We start from the raw sequence: 19,604 nt of genomic DNA, 5'->3' as shown, positions 1-19,604 counted from the left end.
CACCCACACGTGGACACACACAAACACACACACACCCTCATATAAAACCAGATACTGGCCTAAATTCTTTGGTTCAATCACACTGGGCCTCCCCCTCAGCCACGTCAGCCCCATACTTCCATTTTTGAATTTCTTAAAAGCACTTCCTCTCATAAACTACTTTGGTTGTGGGGAAAGAAAAGGAAAGGAGCAAGTGGTGAGAAAAGGAAGATTTCAGAGATGATAAGAGAGGAGTGAACATTGTAACTGAACTTTTAGGCTCAGAATTTCCAGTTTTTGAAGAACCTGGAGAAGTGGGAATTCACAGGTAAGCAAAATTAGGATAAGCAAAAGCAATGGCCACCTTTTCTACGAAATCTCCATGGAAATTAAATGTGCTTTGGTTTTTCTTCTGCTGCTCAATTTTTTTAAAAAAGGCAATACCATAATTCCTCAATTCTAGACACCATCAATTTATAAACAGCCTCTTTGAGGGGAAGAGAAAGGAAATGTGGCCACATTAAATGTACACACTGACTCTAAGCCGTATTCACTGCAGAAAGGCTAACTTGGGGGTTGGAGCAAGTGTCATGAGGCTGGCCAAGCATGGAATAGGGGAGTGGAAGTAAGAGCACAACCCAAATCCAAGAAATCCAGTACCTGGACGACCTCCTCCTGCTCTGCCGAGGGTCGGTCGCCTCCCGAAATAGGTAGCTTTGCGTAGGCTGGTACGTAGGTGGCCACAAAAGAAAGATGAAGTTTCTACTCACTCAATGACTGGCTGCCCAGGAGGAAACGGAAGACGACACATCTGCAGTAAATGAAAAAGACTTCAGGTCAGAGAAGTGTCTCATCTTCCAGCATTCAAAACCACAGTACACACCCTTTCCAAAACACACTCCCAGGGGCGGAGTCTGGTCAGCAGTACAGCCACACACATCCAGGTTAAGAAATGCTGCAAGTCCATTCACAGAAGCAATGAAAATATTTTCTTTATAGGATTCCACAATAGGTATCTTGTTGTTTGTGAAATATACATATTCAAAGATATCCCTATCACATGAACTTTTCTCTCCAATTTATATCACAACCACCTGCTCTGTTCTCTCTGGGTTCTATACTCTGTACTGAGAGCTGCGACTCGTAAGTGTGCTTACTCGTAGTTCTCAGATGAGACCCCTGAATGAGAGGCAGGATAGCATGATGGCCCTGAGATGCGGTTCTGACTGAATGCCACTACGCATCCCAGTACGCAGTCGCATCTCACCACCATATCTAGGATCTTCGCAAGGTTTCTTTTCTCTTTTTAAGTACATCTTTAAGGCTCTTTCTAGAAGTAAAAGTGATAAGAAGTTTGGCAACCCAAAACCACAACACCACTGTCTATATTTACCTCTTAAAGACATGAGGTCGTATCAAAAAATGAAAACACTTTCTTCCCTCCAGAGGGGGAGTCAGCAGCAGAGGCAGCGGACTTTCTGCTTCTAGAGAGATGTCATTTGAGCTTTACTGAGCAATACTTCCATTAACCATGAAAAGCTCAGGAAAATTGGAATAATGAAGAAAAGAAATAAGAGGGAGACCGTAAAAGCCCAGTTCATTTCAAGGAGAAAGCAGTAACATTCCCTTCCCCCTACATTTTAAATATCACAACGAATTTAAGTAATGAAATAAACAATTCACCAAGAGCACACTTTATCTACAACTTTAATTTCTTCCTACTGTGTTCATTACCAAGCTGTTTGCTTTCTTCAGGCAGGATGGGGAAAAAACTTTTAAAAGACTCATTTAACACAGAAGTCAATTTCCACTAATGTATTCTTTGTGTGGCATATGTGGTCTTCCAAAGCAGATCTATACATACAAATATACATATATTAGCCTCTTCCTTTACAAGAACAGCAGAAATTAGCCCACCTTCCAACAGATCATCGCCACTATTATCCCACAGGAAAAACATGAACATGAGAACCATATTTTTTGTAAGAATTGAAAACCGGTTAGTATTTCTGATAGAACTGACGTCCTTTCATTTGTATAAACAGCTCTAATTGTGAAAAGAATAACATAACTTTTCTAAGACCCAGATTTTACTTTCTGAAAAGTTAGGCAGGGAGTATTTTTCATGCATTCTGCCCAGAGGAGGCAAGAATAAAGTGCTTTCCGCCAACTGTAGCTATCAAGTCATTTAACACAAAGAGTTTACAGGTGCTGCGTGCTTTGGTATTTGATGTCTGGAAGGGGGAATATGAGAGGCACACCCAGACCACCCAAGCTTTCACAGGATCACCAAGGACTCTACAGGTCCTAAATGTCCAGAAGCTGCTCTGGTATGTGTTCAGCGAAAGGGAAGAACGTGAGGACCTTGCACTCGTGTGCAGGAGGCCAAAGTGGGCAGGAAAGACAGATGAAAGCTCAGGCAGCCGCACGACCTACAAAATATTCATCACAAAGATTCCAAAGAACACCTTTTTTTCTCAAGCTCTTCAGATCACACCGAGGTAAAGACAGGAACTTTTAATTGGCAAGAATGCATGTCTAGTTTATAAGAGATGAGAGAACATAAGGGACAGTATTTAAAATCCCCCCAAATTTCCTCAAATCTCATTCTGTCCAGAAATTGAGCATACAAGCAGGAAAGGGGACATCTGCACACTCCCGCACACAAACATGCCTGCACCTGAGCACCTAGAATCCGAAAGCAAGATTCTAAAACCAGCTAGAGAAAATACAAAATAGTCAAAAATAATACTTAGGCGGGGCACCTGGGTGGCTCAGTCAATTAAGCATCTGCCTTCAGCTCAGGTCATGATCCCAGAGTCTTGGGATTGAGCCCCGCATCGGGGAGTCTGCTTCTCCTTCTACCCTTCATCCTGCTCATGCTCCCTTCTCACTCTCTAATAAATAAATACAATCTTTAAAAAAGTGCTTAGGCAAAATGTGCACATGTGAAACAGACATAAAAAGAAATATATTAAAGTATATACATTGAATTCTAGCTTTAATAAATGCAACCCCGAAAAAGAATTTTTCTCTACAGAGTTTTCTAACAGCTAGTCCTTCATTAAGTTCCTTTATATGGAAAAAAAATAATTGTGATTATTACAGAATTAGGCTAGGCCACAATCTAATACCCCACAGTACTTATCCCAAATGTAGAAATCTGTGAAATAATATATATACATTAAGCCCTTTCAGAATGTTGGTTCAAAAAGTGCCCACGAGATATGGTTCAGGCTTAGCTCCACCATTTCTTTTTTTTTTTTTTAAGACTTTTTAAAAATTTTATTTATTTGACAGAGATCACAACTAAGCAGAGAGGCAGGGAGAGAGAGAGGGAGAAGCAGGCTCCCTGCTGAGCAGAGAGCCCGATGTGGGGCTCTATCCCGGAACCCTGGGGTCATGACCTGAGCTGAAGACAGAGGTTTAACCCACTGAGCCACCCAGGCACCCCAGCTTCACCATTTCTAACACAACCCAGGTAAGCTCTCCTTGGGTGGTTGCTCTAACGTCAGCTGGCTGGCACTTCAGTCATTTACAGAGTACATTCACCCTTGTAATCCTGGCGGAGAGATCCTCAGATAGTCCTGTGAAGTAGGCAGGCAGATTTTCCTTCCCTACTTACCTGGAGGAACTGAAGTTTATAGAATGAACAAGGAAGAGGTAATGAAAATAGAACCAGGGGGACAAACTGTGGAATACGCAGCCTAGCGCTCTCTGGGGAGTTATAGATGGCTTTGTGTTTGCAACACATGGAATATTCCCCTTATGACCATCCATCACAGTATTCTGGTGACAGCTTCGGGGGTCATGCCCTTTAGTCCACCTTCTAAGTCCCGAAAACAGCATAGCTGTTTCTCACCAACCTTTTTCATTAATCCATCTCCCTGGGTTAAGACTCCTTTCAAAACATCTCTTCTTAGACCAGCATCAAAGAAACATGAGCTGGGTTTCTGTCCATCAGTCCAAAGAGGAAAACTGCTAATACTTGGTAACCGACCTTCTAGCACACCACTGCTCTTCATTAACAAACACGTCACCTTAAATAAGGCATACCTAGCTTGCTTTTATTTAACAGTCAAGCTGAGTTTAAGAGCTAGAACGTGAGGCACAGCCTCCCCTCAGGTTACAGAAATTCTACAGTCTCCCCCAGCTGGTCCCCTTTATCAGTTCTCACCGAAGTGATTTCTCACACAGAAATGAAATGGCATATTGTGTGAAATGATTATAAGATATCTTTTTTAATTCCTTTGTTCATTTCAATAGTGACTATTTGAGAGAATGCTAAAATGAGTTCTGATGGTGACAGGTAGAAGGTGGTAATTGAGGTGCCATCAATGCATTCATTTTTAAACCACTTGTAGAAAGGGAGCATTATTTGGTTGCATGGGGCTGAAATCCCCAAACACACACATCTATTCTGAGACGCTGACAGTTCTCCACATTAGCAGTGAGAATATTAAGCCCACAGAAGACATTTTGGTTGTTCCGACAGAGTGGAGGGAGTGCTATGCCATTTCATTACGCCCAGCCAAAGTAAAGGAAGAAAAGGTGGATGAGGTCATAGCCCAGGAGTGAGGTCACCAGCTAAGTTGCCTTCATAGCAACAAAAGAAGTTTGACTGATGAAAAGGTGTCCCCGGGGTAGAAGTCAACATCCCTCTGTCTAAATGAGTCTTTCAGATCAGGAAAGAAATATGTCGGCTGGCCTCTCCTGACATGCCCACAGTAGCATGTGACTAAGGGCACTTTAAAGTCTGTTGTGAGTGATAGAATGATTAACTGACCATTCAAACCCTAGAAAGGTCACATTAGCTGCCCCTCTCAGGGCTTCAGAGCCAGAGCAGTAGACTGTGAAACACAAATTCCACAAGGAACTCAGAGAATGATTAAAGTCAGAAGTGATCTGTGGCTGCTTATAAATGAAATCTGAGATTCCTAACGTTATCAATAACATGGGGAAGACATAAGATAATTGTGGGTGGCAAAAAAAGGCAGTTGGATTTGCTTTTGGCTTTTTAATGAGCCACGAAAAGCAGCTGGGCTAATGAAAATATTAGTTATTAGCTGTAAATTTGGAAATGAATGCTGTTTTTAAAAGTTTAGGAGGCTGTCTGATACAAATATTCCAAAGAGCCCGCTATTAATTCAAGACAATCAATAATACAGCATCACCCTCCAGCTATGTTACCAATGAGAAGAAATTTATTCACCAGTTTTATTCCCACTGAACCATATCCAAAGGTTTGGGATTGATTATAGCAAGATAGGTTGTCTTCTTTTTATTAAAATATTATTTGTTACTCAAACATTTCTAAAGCAATAACACGTTATGACTCAATAATTCGTTGAGTAGAGAACAGAATATTTACTGACATTTCTTGAAAACTTGCTATAAGCCCACAGGAGAGGATCTGACATCATCACAGTGTGTTCTCCTTAACTTGACAGGAAGTCAACTTCAAGCAGACTGACTCAAATCGAGATCTCCTTTGCGAAGCTTAAGTGTCCAGGAAACTGCATTGGTATTTTTTCACTTGGAAAATACTCGAGTTCCAGTGGCTTTACCATCCTGCACCTTACTTTCTGAAAACCTGGCAATCCCATGTGGACTTCTGGTAGAATGAGCAATGCAAAGAGCTGGCTGGGACTTGGCATGTCCTTGTACTTCTGGGGACTGATGGACCTTACAACCACCGTTCTCTCGGGCACACCAACACCACCAGGCAAATTAGAAGCACTTCTGTCAGACAAGCCACAGTCACACTCGCGGACAAAGAGGAGCTGGGTCTGGAACCAGTTTTTTGTTCTGGAAGAGTACACTGGAACTGATCCTTTGTATGTTGGCAAGGTAAGAATGGCCACACAGACAAATTACCAGGGTATCGAATATTGAAAGGGAGTACGAATATGAATCGAGTAAGAGAGGTCACCTAGCCTGTGTTGCAGTCCTGAGAACAATTTTGTTACTTGACAGTTAGCTGAAATCTAATTTTGGCTTTGTCAAATCCCAGTCAGAAAAGGAAAGACTTCTCTCCTTGTCCAAGGCTCTGTTCTAAGTGGGAGAAAACAAGGAATTGGATTTTGGAGGAAAAGCCTGGGACCCTGCAAGAGCCATCAGAGTCCCAAAAGAGGCGGCAGCGGCAGTGTGGGGAATAGCAGAATGGGGAAGAGAGAAATGGGAAAATGCAAAGGGGGGAGCAGAGGGAGCGCTCCCTTTTTTTTCTTTTAATTTTCCCAAAGCATTTCCATACGTATTGCCTAGGGCCTAATTTTAATGGGGGGAAAAAAAAAGAATAAAACATTCTTCATTTCAGAAGATCCTAGCAAGTGCTTTAGAAAAGTTGGAGACAATCAATGAATATATTTATAAACTTTACACTCGAATTCCCTTGATTTATCTACCATCATTTCATTTTTAATCCAGGCTTTCTCCGGTGTTTACTTTATTTGGATGTTAATCAGAGACCATTTTGTGAAAGCAACCAAGTGAGAGAAAATGGGAAACAAGGACCTAATTAAAAAATAAATAATTCATTCAAATATAACTTAAACACTTGTTTAGCACAGAGGCTAAGAATGTGGGTTTCAGAGTCAAACATATGTGGGCTCAAAACCCAGCTTTGCCAATTGCTTCCAGAACAACTCTGGAAAGGACGTGAAGCCCCATTAGCCTGTTTCCTCAAACATCAAACAGGGATAACAAAAGAACTAAAACTTCTCAAAGAGTTGTCTGCATAAGCTCTTTCCCCAACTCCTACCTACTTCTGAGTTCAGATCTGACTTCTGTCCACTGCATTAAAGTTGTGTTTTCAGTGCTTCCAAGGACCCCCTACTACTAAATCTCGTGTTACATTGTACACAACCACCCACCTCGTGTGCTGCTGATCAGTCCCTCCTTCTTGAATCACTTTCTTCTCTCTGCCTCTAGACCTTCACAATCCCATTTTTCCCTCCTTCCTTCTCAGCCTCTTTGCGGCCCTCTTCCCTCCTCGCGACCACAGCCATTCGTGGTCTGGCTCGTCAACTTTGCCCCGGCCGTCTTCTCTACCGACATTCATTCTCTGGATGGATTTGCCATCCCTATGGCTTTAAACACCACCTCTAAACCAGTGACTCCAAAGCCTCCATCTCTGGCTCAGGCCGCTTGTCGGGGCTTCAGACTCATAAACCTTATCGCATATGTGACAGTTCCACATTTTTGACTCAAAGCCCTCCTAAACGTAGCATATCCGGTAAGGAATTCTTGGTTTCCCTCCCAAACCTGTCCCCAGTCTTCCCTATGTTATTAGCACTGCCTGCCATCACTCAGTTTCTAAAACCAGAGATAAGGTGGTCATTCTTCCCTTTCTCTTGCCCCCTCCCCCAGTCTACCTGCCAATCATCAGTCCTCTGCTAAAATACATCCCAAATCCTTCATTTCTCCCACCCCCACTTCCACTGACCTCTCTCAGCTGGGCAAACACCTTGATCCCAACTAGTTTCCACAATTCTACCCACACTTTCTTCTGATCCATTCTCCACACGAGAGTCAGATCACATCACTCTGCTTACGTCCCTCAGTGCGCTCCCACTGTCGTCTGAATCCCCAGGCCTCCTCCCCACAGCTTCCGAAGCCAGCCCTCTCTGCTCCAGCCTGCTTCCTGGCCCCCCACCACATCACAAGCCACTCTTTCTTTCCCTTCCTCCTGTGTTCCAGGGACATAGCCTTCCGGCATTTCCTACAACTTGCCAAGCTTTGCCTAATTGTTCTCCCATAATAAAATATTCTTCATCTGGCTTCTGTGGTGGTTGGCTTCTCCTCACTCTTTAGGATTCATTTTGAATCTAGGTCTTCCTAGACCATTCTCTAAGGTAGGCCCCTCCGTTAGACTCTCTCACAGTCACTATTTTTTTCAGAGCTCTAATCACAACCTACAACATCTAATTCATTGGTTTATTTATGAGTGCTGTCTGAAGCCTTGGACTAGACTGTAAGCTCAGTGAGGGCAAGGACAGTGCTCCCATTTTATCTCCAGGGCCTAACACAGCACCTGTCACATAGAAGAGGCTCAAAAAGATATTTAATAAGTGGATACTTCTCGGGGTGGTAAGGATTAAATAAGCTAACACATGTAAAGTGCTCAGCACAGGACCTGGTCCAGAGTAAGATCTTACTGATCATAAGTCTGTAACGATAGTAGTGACAGTGGCAGTAGCAGTAACAGTCGTAGATAGGGATTCGTAGATAGGGATATCATTATACGAACTCAGCAGCTCCTTAAAGCATGTAACCTAACACAGCTGCAAATCTCTTAGCCTCAAAATCTGTGACTTCTCTTTGAGTTCTTCCTTTCCTTCCCTCCCTCCCTCATGCATAACCAGTCACCAATATCTCCTCGACAGTTTCTCTCAGATTCACCTCATCCTCTACCAGGCTCTGTCATTACTGTGGTCCCTCTGCTCCTCATGATTAGATTAACTAAGCAGCCACTGCCTGTCTCCCTGTAGAGAGAATCTTCCCAGTCCTCCCCCAGGACTCAGAACATTCATCTCCTTGAAGCACCCTTTCCATCATGTCACTCCTCTGATTCAGAAAGCATTGTAGCTCCAATGCTTATCAGAACCTTAGCATATAGTTCAAGGACTTGCAGAAAATGAGTCCTCCTCCCTTATCCAGCCCTCCCCTACGATTCTCAAATCTAGTCCTGATGCCATGCTGGCCCTGATAACATACCACATCTGTCCCTAACACAGACATGTACTCATTCTATTGCCCTACCCAGGACACGATGTCACCGCCTCTCTGTTCAATCACATTCCAGTTTCTCAGGGCCTTAGTTTAAAAGCCATTTTCATCATGAACACATCTCCTATCTATTCAAAAACTTTTAACTTCTATTTGTAAAATATTTCTTCCAACTAGACATATATGGCTACTGCTAAACTTTAATAAATACATTTATTTGGGGACACCTGGATGGCTCAGTTGGTTAAGCGGCTGCATTCCACTCAGGTCATGATCCCAGGGTCCTGGGACCAAGCCCTGCATTGGGCTCCCTGTTCTATGGGGAGCCTGCTTCTCCCTCTCCCTCTGCTTGCTGCTCACCCTACTTATGCTCTCTCTGTCAAATAAATAAATAAAATCTATGAAAAATCTTTTAAAAGATTTTAAAAAGCTCTCTCCTTTCCTAAAAAATAGAAAGAAAGAAAAGAAAGTACATTTATTTGTATTCAACGATCTAGAGCCCTATTCCCTTTTCCCAAGGGCAGAAGCCGAGATGCCAAACAGCCTTTCCTAGGCTTCCCCAACACTGAGTACCCAGCACAGGGCTGGACATACGACACTAGAGAAAGGCAAAGGTTTGTACTGGGCTACCACGGGGCTATGTGTCAGTCACAGTCACATGGAGCAGATCATTTAATCATCATAACAGTGCAGTGAGGTAAGTGTGATTCACCACTTTTAGATAATTAGCCTGTGAAAGACTATACTTCCAGGGCTCATTTCTATAGTCTGTTACTAGATAATTAGCCTGTGGAACGCGGTTCAGAGAGGTTATGCTTATTGTCTGAAAATACAAAGAAGGTAACAGAAAATCTGACACCGCAGCCACAGGCTTCTCTTTTCATTGCCCTGAGACTCAGCCCTGAGAAACACAATGAAAAGTCAATGGTGTTAGGGCACCAGGAATCCGACCAAGCCCAACTGCTTCCTGATGTGGGGAACTTAGCTGTCTAGCACCCTCTCTCTCTTGTACTCATGATTAGCGCCCTCCCGTTGTTAACGACACGCAACCCAGGACACAGAAACCCCGGTGCATCTCTACAGCCTTCTTACCCAGCCAGCACTGAGCAGCCAGTGGAGTGGGGTCTGACCCCGCATTATAGATTCACTTACCCAGGCACTTCCCCTCTCTGTTCTGAAAGAGAATTTATCCACCTTTCATTCCCTCTCTCCCAAGGGCATTTAGCTTGTCACCTTGAGCTCTGGAAGATGTCTGTTTAGAGAGCCTGCCTGAGTATTTGCTTATTTCAGAGGAGTATGGCAACAATTATCAGCTGTAATTGCTATGGCCTTATAAAATCCACACTGGGCCTTCCAGGGACAAGGCAGTGTCGAGCTAAAGCTAGATTATATTGACATATGCAAAGAGCGGGATGCAGAGAGTGTGTGCGTGGGCACGAAGCTGTGGTTCCAAGGCATGCTGAGGTTAACAGCTACACGGAAGCTGTCTAACCGCGAAGCGTAAGCACTGCCGAGCTCCTGGAATTGTACGAAGCACTGTGAGAGATGATAAAAAAGACTGAAAATCACCCTTGTTTTTAAATATTAAATCAACTAAGATTTTTCATAATTTACCTGGACTTCACACCACTCACTACTCCTTTGACTGAACATCTTATGAACTCCAACATTATTAGGATACCTGTCTTATTCTTTCTGGATTTGGGGAGGAAGAATGTTTTCCCAATATGTACATAACCATGTGCTGCCAACTCCATTCCAGAAGCCCCTTACCTTCCTCTGAAGAGCTGGTACTCAGTCAGCATTAGCAGAATTTAATACGAACAGATTATAAACACATTTTTATTACACTGCCAGTTTGCTGAGTGACGTAAGGGAAAGCTATCAATGCTCGCGTTTGCAGTGGTCATAACCAGATGTGTATTCTGTGGCTGGCAAACCCTAATGCTACATGCACATTACCATGCTGATTCCTCAGCTAGAGTCTCTCAGCTCTGTATTCACCTTTCCCTACGCCCCACAGCGATGTCAGTCAGGGCTGGGACTCTGCGAGCCACAGTTTCTCCTTTTTGGACCAGCACCCCATTGGGTTCCGACAGTAGAATGTACGAGAGGGAGAATCAGAGGCAGGAGGAGGGAGAAGGGACTTGTTCCTGCTACCCAGCCAACAGGTGCTTCCAGTTCCCAGCTCCTCCCCACACCCCCAGCACCAGCCTCATCGCATCCCCTCAGAAAGCGCAGCACACCAGGATGGCAGCCCCTCCTCAGAAACCTGGGTCTGAAGTCTGAAAGAAGTGGGTGCTGGGGGCACCTCCTCCATGCTCCTGAAGCTCCAACCCCAGGTGACAGCACTCCCTCTTCGGAGCCCTCAGGTCCAGAATTCTCCAAACATCTAGATTCCAGGAGCCCCAACTGCTGCCCTCTGCCCCCAGCCAGAGGGACACTAGCTGTTTCCTAGAGTTTCTAATCCTCTAAAACCTCAGTGTTCCCTTTTGCCTTTCTAATTCTCCACATTAAATTTGCTCTGCTAAAATAACTGGTCTAGGTTTTGTTCCCTGACTGGATCCTGAAATGATACAATTATATTCCTAAGAAAGCAGGGGGTTTTTTTGTTGTTTGTTTTTTAAGATTTTTATTTATTTATTTGACAGAGAGAGATCACAAGTAGACAGAGAGGCAGGCAGAGAGAAAAGAGGAAGGGAAGCAGGCTCCCCGCTGAGCAGAGAACCCAATGTGGGACTCGATCCCAGGACCCTGAGATCATGACCTGAGCCAAAGGCAGCGGCTTAATCCACTGAGCCACCCAGGCGCCCGAAAGCAGTTTTGTATAAGCAAACTCTGGTCCCTTTCATACCTGGTCCCCATTTGTTCCTGCCATCATGCGTCTCTGTGGATGTCCTTTCACCCCCTCCTCCGTCCCTTCTCTCAAGGGCTCACAAACACGCACCCAGAAGCTACTTGAAAGATGCTGCTAGCTCTTTTAAAACAAAGGTGACTTTTCACAAAAAACTTTAACCCTAATCCTATACCCTACATCACTCATTCCAGACAATTTTATTGAGCCCTTGCTACATGTGAGAATCCACACTAAAATGAAAGCCACATGAGGTTCCTACCTTCAAGGAACTTACCATCCAGAGAATTCCTCAAATTCTTCTCCCAATACAGACAAAAACAAAAGATAACAGATCTGATGTTCAACCCAGACTCTACTGACATCAGCCAGCTGGATGGCTCCCAAGGAACCTGGACCTCTACAGCAGCAATGATAGCCTTCACTTACTAAGCACACTCCATACACAGAATACTCACTTAAGTTTGGCCTGTGATAACAGTAAGTATGCTTAGTTTTTTTTAAAGACCACAGGACAAAACTTTTTAGATAATAAGTAGAACACCTCAAAACAATCCTGGGTACATTATGTCAGCTTCTATTCTTTTTTCTTCTCCCTAAATAATCTGCCATGCCCTGGATGAACTTTTTTCCAGATTACATGTCTTCATATACAAATACACAGCATTTTTAAAATTATGTTAGTCAAAATACAGTACATCACTTGTTTTTGATGCAGTGTTCCATGATTCACTGTCTGCGTATAACACCCAATGCTCCATGCAATCCATGCCCTCCTTAATACCCATCATTAGGCTCACCTAACCCCCTTACCCCCTTCCTTCTAGAACCCTGTTTATTTCCCGGAGTCGAGAGTCTCTCATGGTTTGTCTGCAACTCCAATTTCTCTCCCTTCATTTTCCCTTCCTTCTTCTAATGTCCTCCATGCTATTCCTTATGTTCCACAAATAAGTAAAACCATATAATAATTGACTTTCTCTGTTTGACTTTTTTCACTTAGCAGTCTCTCCTCCAGTCGCATCCATGTTGGTACAGAAGTTGGGTATTCATCCTTTCTGAGGGCTGAGTAATATTCCATTGTGTATATGGACCACATCTTTTCTATCCATTCGGGCATCTTGGATCTTTCCACATTTTGAGTACTGTAGACATTGCTGTTATGAACACTGGCGTGCATATGGCCCTTCTTTTCACTTCATCTGTATCTTGGGGATAAATATCCAGTAGCACAACTGCAAGGTCATAGGGTAGCTCCATTTTTAATTTTCTGAGGAACCTCCACACTGTTTTCCAAAGTGGCTGCACCAATTTGCATTCCCACCCACAGTGTAAGAAGGTTTCCCTTTCCCCACAACTCTTCCAACATTTACTGTTTCTTGCCCTTGTCAATTTTTGCCATTCTACGTGGTGTAAGCTAGCATCTCAATGTGGTTTTGATTTGAATCTCCCTGATGACTAATGATGATGAACATTTTTTTCATGTGTCTGTTACCCTTTTCTATTTCTTCTTTGGAGAAGTGTCTGTTCATATCTTCTGCCCATTTTTTTACTTATCTGGTTTTTGGGTGTTGAGTTTGAGGAGTTCTTTATAGATCTTGGGTATCAGCCTTTCATCTGTAGTGTCATTTGCGAATATCTTCTCCCATTCCTTGGGTTGCCTCTTTGTTTTTGTTGACTGTTTCCTTTGCTGTGCAGAAGCTTTTTATCTTGATGAAGTCCCAAAAGTTCATTTTCGCTTTTGTTTCCTTTGCCTTTGGAGATGTGTCTTGAAAGAAGTTGCTATGGCTGATGTTGAAGAGGTCACTGCCTATGCTCTTCTCTAGAATTCTGATGGATTCCTGTCTCACACTGAGGTCTTTTCATCCATTTAGAGGTTATCTTTGTGTATGGTGTAAGAGAATAGTCCAGTTTCATTCTTCTGTATACATCTGTCCAATTTCCCCAGCACCATTTATTGAAGAAATTACGTTTTTCCCACAGGATATTTTTTCCTGCTTTGTCGAAGATTAGTTGACCACAGAGTTGAGAGTCCATATCTGAGTTCTCTATTCTGTTCCACTGGTCTATGTGTATGTTTTCATGCCAGTACAATGCTGTCTTGGTGATCACAGCCTTGTAACATAGCTTGAAGACTAGGGCACCGGGGTAGCTCAGTTGGCTGAACACCTGACTCTTGGTTTTGGCTCAGGTCGTGATCTCATGGGTCGTGAGATTAAGTCCTGCTGGCTCCAAGCTCAGCGAGGGAATCAGCTTGGGATTCTCTCCCTCTGTCCCCCTTCCCCTCTGTACACACTCTACCTCTCTCTCTCAAATAAATCAATAAATCTTTAAAAAAAAAAAAATCCTGAGATTCTCTCCTCCTCCTCCAAACCCCATTCCTTTGCCTGGAAACACAGTTCCAGATCAAATGGATTTTCATTTCTTTATGACCAGGTTCCAATAAAATGGCTTTTTATTCTACACAACAAAAGCTGGGCACCTCTGGGTTTTTTAACTGCATAAATAGAAGATTTAGATTGCAAGAAATAATAATACTGTATATGCAATGAGGAAATGTGAGAATTTCATACTCTAAACAGAATTCTCTAAGTAGAAAAAAAATTCCTCGGCCATTTTTTCGGTCAATGTTATTCTATTTGCCCTCTCTAGATAAGACGCAGCTGAATTCCTCTCGGCGGCAAAATCGCTGCCTACGTGATTTGGCCAGGAGTCAGTTTGAAATCAACTCAAAGCTAGCCTCAACCTCCAAACCCATCCCTGTCTGAGGATGTTATGAATACATTTTCAGGTGTCCTCTTCGTGTCTGTGCCATTTCATGCTCAGAGTAACACCGTCCTAGCCGTGCTTCAGGCAGCCTTCTATACCCTTCCCCGTTAGACTATGAATAATAAAAAAGCCAAAGGTTGTTTGTGCCGCCTCTGCTACACTCCTGAAGGCTTGAAGGGAGCAGAGAAGAGCTGGGCATGTTAATACCCTTTTCTCTATGCATATCGCCGTCATTATTACCATCATCATAATCAGCCCCATTTATAGCATTCCTATTATGGGAAAGACGCTGTGCTAGGTGCTTTACATACATTAATTTCTAATGATCCCAACAACCCTTCAAAGTAAGTATTAATGGTGCCCTCTACATTTATAATATTAGAAATTTGAGAGTAATAAACATTCACTACTTTGTCCAAGTCCCTCAGCTTATAACTGACATTATGTTTTAGGCCAGATACATCTGCCTCCACTAGCCTAAAGCTAAAACTGGTTGTCTATTTTATAAACTAAATCTCTGAACCATTCAAAGTGCTAAAACCCACTTTAGAGAGAGACTGTTACTTATATGATAACACAAACCTTCAGAATTCTTGCCATAGAACGTTATCCGTAATTAGAGATGCAGAAATGTATTTCTAGGCCCTAGTATGAAAATAGTGCCCTGGACTCCTTTTGAGAGTGCCTTATTCATTACAAAGTAATCCAGGAGATAACATAGTTGGATGGGCAGATAAAAGCATGTCCCTAACTCAACTATCCACATATAGATTTGAGTGATTCAATTACAAGCCCAGGAACTGGTCCCACCAAAGAGAGAAACACTGATGCAAATACCAACAACCAGCTGTTAAATCCATTCTGATACCCAGAACACTGGCATGCATACATAGTCCTGTTGAATGAAATTACTGAATCGGGACTGCAGAATCAGAGTTGCAGGAGTCCCTGGAGGTCATTTACAATTTCCAGGATAGTGGCCATAGCCTATTTATTAATCAGTCCATCAGTTTTTCAAGCAACTTGAATCATCACAAGGTTTTTGAAACTCCAAAACTTAGTTTATGTCAAATACTTATTTTAAAATGTTAGCTTTGCCCACTTTTTTTTTCTTAAGTGGAAATGCTAGGCTCCTCCTTAGTAGACTTGCTCTTACTCTCATGCTGGGGGCCTATACTTCCCAGAACTCCTGTTTTCCATATTTCTCAGGGCAAGGAACCTAAAAATACAGTAGTAAATTCAGGATACTGAATGTGATGTGGAAAGAATTTTACTTATTCATCAATCTATATTTGGTCTTTGATACAATCATGTTCAATGTATATTAATTCTTTGTAGACCAACAATTTAAATGTTTGGGTGAAAGAAATTCTTTCAAAGAAAGTCATAAGTTTGAAAAGGAAGTCATAAGCTTGGATCAAACTGAAAATCAATTAATTTCCACCACGTCTTCATATGCATAATGAGATTTGGGGGTTTGTTTGTTTGTTTTTTCTTAGCTTCACTCAGACATGGACAGGGGAGATGGATCCATCAAATACATCCTCTCAGGAGAAGGTGCAGGTGTCGTGTTTACCATCGATGACACCACTGGAGACATCCATGCCATTCAGAGGCTTGATCGAGAGGAAAGGGCCCAGTATACTTTAAGGGCTCAAGCCCTAGACAGGCGGACTGGCAGACCAATGGAGCCAGAGTCAGAGTTCATCATCAAAATCCAAGACATCAATGACAATGAGCCCAAGTTCCTGGATGGACCTTATGTGGCCACTGTGCCAGAAATGTCACCAGTGGGTAAGGTGGAGAGTCACTGATTCTCACAGACAGCAGTTCTCCTACAAAAGATCCTCCTCTCTATACACAAAGAGAATGTGCAAAGCAGCTCACAAATTCTAAAACTGGACCAAAAATGACAACCAAGTCCCTAGGCAGGAAACTACTTAGTGAAATCAGCCACAGTAAAAAATAATAGTAACAATAAGCTTAGAATTGTTATTCAGTTCTGATTCTTAAAAGATAGAAGGTAGACAGATAAATGTTTGATTCATAAGGAAGAAGCATTTTGGTATTATCAAAAAAGCAATGAAGAACCCAAAGACTGTGTTGTTCTTACTGGTTACTAAGAATTTGAAACACGAATTAACTCCTGTCTCACTAGAGAGGCACAAGTTAGGAGCTATTGAAGCTTGACTTCAAAAAGGGTTCTCCCAAGGAAGCAAACGTAACAATTGCAAATGCGTTAAGATTGCCTATTCAGCACTGCTTCCAGCCTTTAGCTATTCAACTTGAACAGGTTTCCACCATCTCTCTTCCTCAGGGACCTCTGTTATCCAGGTGACAGCCACAGATGCTGATGATCCAACCTACGGCAACAGTGCCCGGGTAGTGTACAGCATTCTCCAGGGCCAGCCATATTTTTCTGTGGACTCCAAAACAGGTATGTGATGCAATGTCATCAGAGCTGGTTGCTTTATTCCCTACTAATTCATAACTGCTACTTATGATAAACCCAACTCTCCTTTTCCAGGACTCTATAGGGACTGTATTAATGAAAGAAGATTGTTACAAGCTTTAGGATTAAGACAGCAAACAACCACTGCGCTGGTGGGTAAAAGCAGCACTATGTCTAGACAGTGTACAGAGTCTGACTGGAGAGGCCAAAAGGCCTGCCTACACAAAGGGACATCCTCACTAGCCTTCAGTAACTCCTACAGCTGAATTTATTCGCAGGGACTGTCTTTTATCACTCCAAGAAAACCTAAGAGGATTGACACATTAAACTAGGCTCACTAAAGAACTAGGATCATTGATTTTGGAAACTATGAAGAGCCTTAGGGGAACCATCCAGTCCATTACTGGTCACTTAACAAATAAGGAAACTGGGAACTGAGACCCAACGAAGTGCTTCTCTCTATAGATATGTGCCCTGACGTTTGGTCTGATGCTCTCCCCACTGAACCACCCCGTACTAAGTAGAGAATGTGGCCAGAATAAGGGGATGCCAGGACACAAAGATTTTGCTGAGGGGGGAAAGAGCGCAGAACATGGGATGTGGCCCCTAAAAAGGCAAGTGCTGAGTGGGAAGCTCTCACAGGAAGGACAACTAAAAGAACTGGATGTGTAAGAACGAATGTGGCAACAAAGAACAGACAGACAGAAGTCTGGTTGTGGTTTTTTGTTTTTGTTGTTTCTTTCAGTTTTACATGAAAGCTTTGACTACAGAATTTATGTTTTATCATTATTACCCTGCTTGTGCCAAGCTTTCTTCCTTGTAAAATACTTTCATAGACATTACCATACTTGAGCCTCCCGTTATTCCTGTAAACCTGTGAGATACGCGGCAGTAGTGTTATTCTCATTCTACATACAGGAAGACTGAAGACCTAAGAATAATTAACAAGGAACTTGAGTAAACAAACGTACAGCCTCAGAGGTAGAGTAAATGGTTAACACTCAAAGTCACCTCTCCATTTGAAAGAGAAAAAAATACATTTCTATTAGCAACCTGATCGAATTTTTTTTCCAAAAGTCCTAAGGGGAACCAGGCATTCAGAAAATTATATTGTAAAAGCAGAAAGTGAGGAAGTATAAGTTAGGAGGAGGAAAGAAAAAAAGGTTGCAGTGAGGGACTTCTATAAAACAGTAACTTTAACAATTCTGCAGAAGGGGAGGGAAAGTGGGGGAATGCCCACAGGGAAGAAAATACAGGCAGGAAGAGGGTAATGTGTCCTTTATATCCTAAGAGGAACCTTATATTATTTTGACAGCTCCCAGGGGGCATCTTAAGTGTTAAGGTCAAAAATACATGAAAAGATAGTTATTGCTGTGCCCATAGGGCATTTAAAAAAAAGAAAATGCTGCATATTTCACTTCAGAATGTTGTTACTATAATGCAATATATACACTTCAGGAGTAAAGTGGAGACAGGTTTGTGGTTCCCAATCTCTCTTCTTTGCATGCAAAAGGTCTATTTAGCCAAGGGTCACACTGTAAACTTGCAGTAAACTAGCCTTTAATCTTTGCCTAGAGTGTAGAGAAGTCAACTTTTCTACATAGCAGGGCTAAAAGGGAGATAAAACATTACAGCACACCCTTGGCAGGATCAAAACAACACATTTCCCTGGGTTTTGATTTAGACCCCTCTTCTTAAATGAAAGTGTATCATCACACTGTGATGCTGCTACTTACCGTCTGGGGGAGTTCATCCCTTATGCATGTTAAAAACGAATAACTCAACAGAGCATCTTTTATGTCCCAGCTCGTGGAAACCAGTGATGCACATAGGTAAGCAGAACAAAACTGAAGGCATATATAACAAAAGGACAATTAAATCAGAATTTCAACCCTGCTTACAGGTATTGGGGAGACAGGGAAAGGAGAGTGGGAGTGAGCTGCTCAAGAAAAGTGATTCACACTACAAGGGCTCTCGGGGCTAGAGAAAGTACTAGAGAAAGTACAGGCTGAAAGAGAATTATCTAAAATCACAGATTTGCAGACATACGAGGCTGTGTTTTACGGGACCCAAAGCCCCAGTTTTCTTTGGTACAACAGAGATCCTTGAAATTGGCCCGGACTGCTAGTCCCTAACTCTGTTCGAGAACCGCTGCTGCCACCTCCTGTTCTCTCCTTGTAATGTCGCCAAAGGAAGCTCTTCCTCCTGGGGTAGTGTTTGTTTCACCATTTGTTTAAGCACAGCACTCTTTCGAAGCTAGAATTCTGACCTAAGTTTAATAAAATACAGATGATTTGCATCTAGACTCTAAATACTAACAATCCACAAGGGAGAAACCTGAAAGCCAAGCTTAAACACTGGATGTGTGGATTTGTTTTTCTATCCTGCAGGTGTAATTAGGACAGCACTCATGAACATGGACCGAGAAGCCAAAGAATACTATGAAGTGATTATCCAAGCCAAGGACATGGGAGGACAGCTTGGAGGACTAGCTGGGACCACAACAGTCAACATCACCCTCTTGGATGTCAATGATAACCCACCCCGCTTTCCCCAGAGTGAGTACCTAACCAGTGAGAGTAAAGATCTCAGGCCAGAGGGAGGCACCTATTACAGAAGAGGAAGAAAAAGCCCAGCCTGAGTTCCTCTTAAAGTTCAATTATCCATGGGTTCCCTTCCTACATTTATTACAATTCTTATATCACCATTTCCCTTCTGGGTCCCAACATCCCATAGCACGGAGCCACTCTTTCTCACTTCTTTCATTACCACCACTCTCTGGAGCTCTGATATACTTTTTTTTTTTTTTCTTGATTTCCACACCCT

General features: G+C 42.6%; 1 protein-coding gene and 1 long non-coding RNA gene across 3 annotated transcripts in view; one reads left to right on the top strand and one right to left on the bottom strand.

Moving 5' to 3' along the window:
• The window catches only part of LOC309848173, a 69,865-nt gene extending 69,095 nt beyond the window's left edge, over positions 1-770 (bottom strand). Inside the window, exon 1 of the long non-coding RNA XR_014302875.1 lies at positions 640-770. This is a non-coding gene — a long non-coding RNA (uncharacterized lncRNA). The remainder of the gene's footprint in view (positions 1-639) is intronic.
• CDH20 (cadherin 20) overlaps positions 1-19,604 on the top strand; it is a 204,536-nt gene that overhangs the window by 147,908 nt on the left and 37,024 nt on the right. For both annotated transcript variants that reach the window (XM_082699384.1, XM_082699385.1), the window contains exons 2-5: positions 5,430-5,829; positions 15,826-16,120; positions 16,644-16,763; positions 19,169-19,336. In XM_082699384.1, coding sequence (XP_082555510.1) covers positions 5,584-5,829; positions 15,826-16,120; positions 16,644-16,763; positions 19,169-19,336 — 829 coding nt within the window. In that variant the 5' untranslated portion in view covers positions 5,430-5,583. The remainder of the gene's footprint in view (positions 1-5,429; positions 5,830-15,825; positions 16,121-16,643; positions 16,764-19,168; positions 19,337-19,604) is intronic.

The sequence above is a fragment of the Mustela nivalis genome (assembly GCF_964662115.1).
Source record: "Mustela nivalis genome assembly, chromosome: 14".
Taxonomy (NCBI): Eukaryota; Metazoa; Chordata; class Mammalia; order Carnivora; family Mustelidae; genus Mustela; species Mustela nivalis.
Note: the sequence above shows the minus strand (reverse complement) of the source record. Positions and strands in the feature narration are given on the sequence as shown.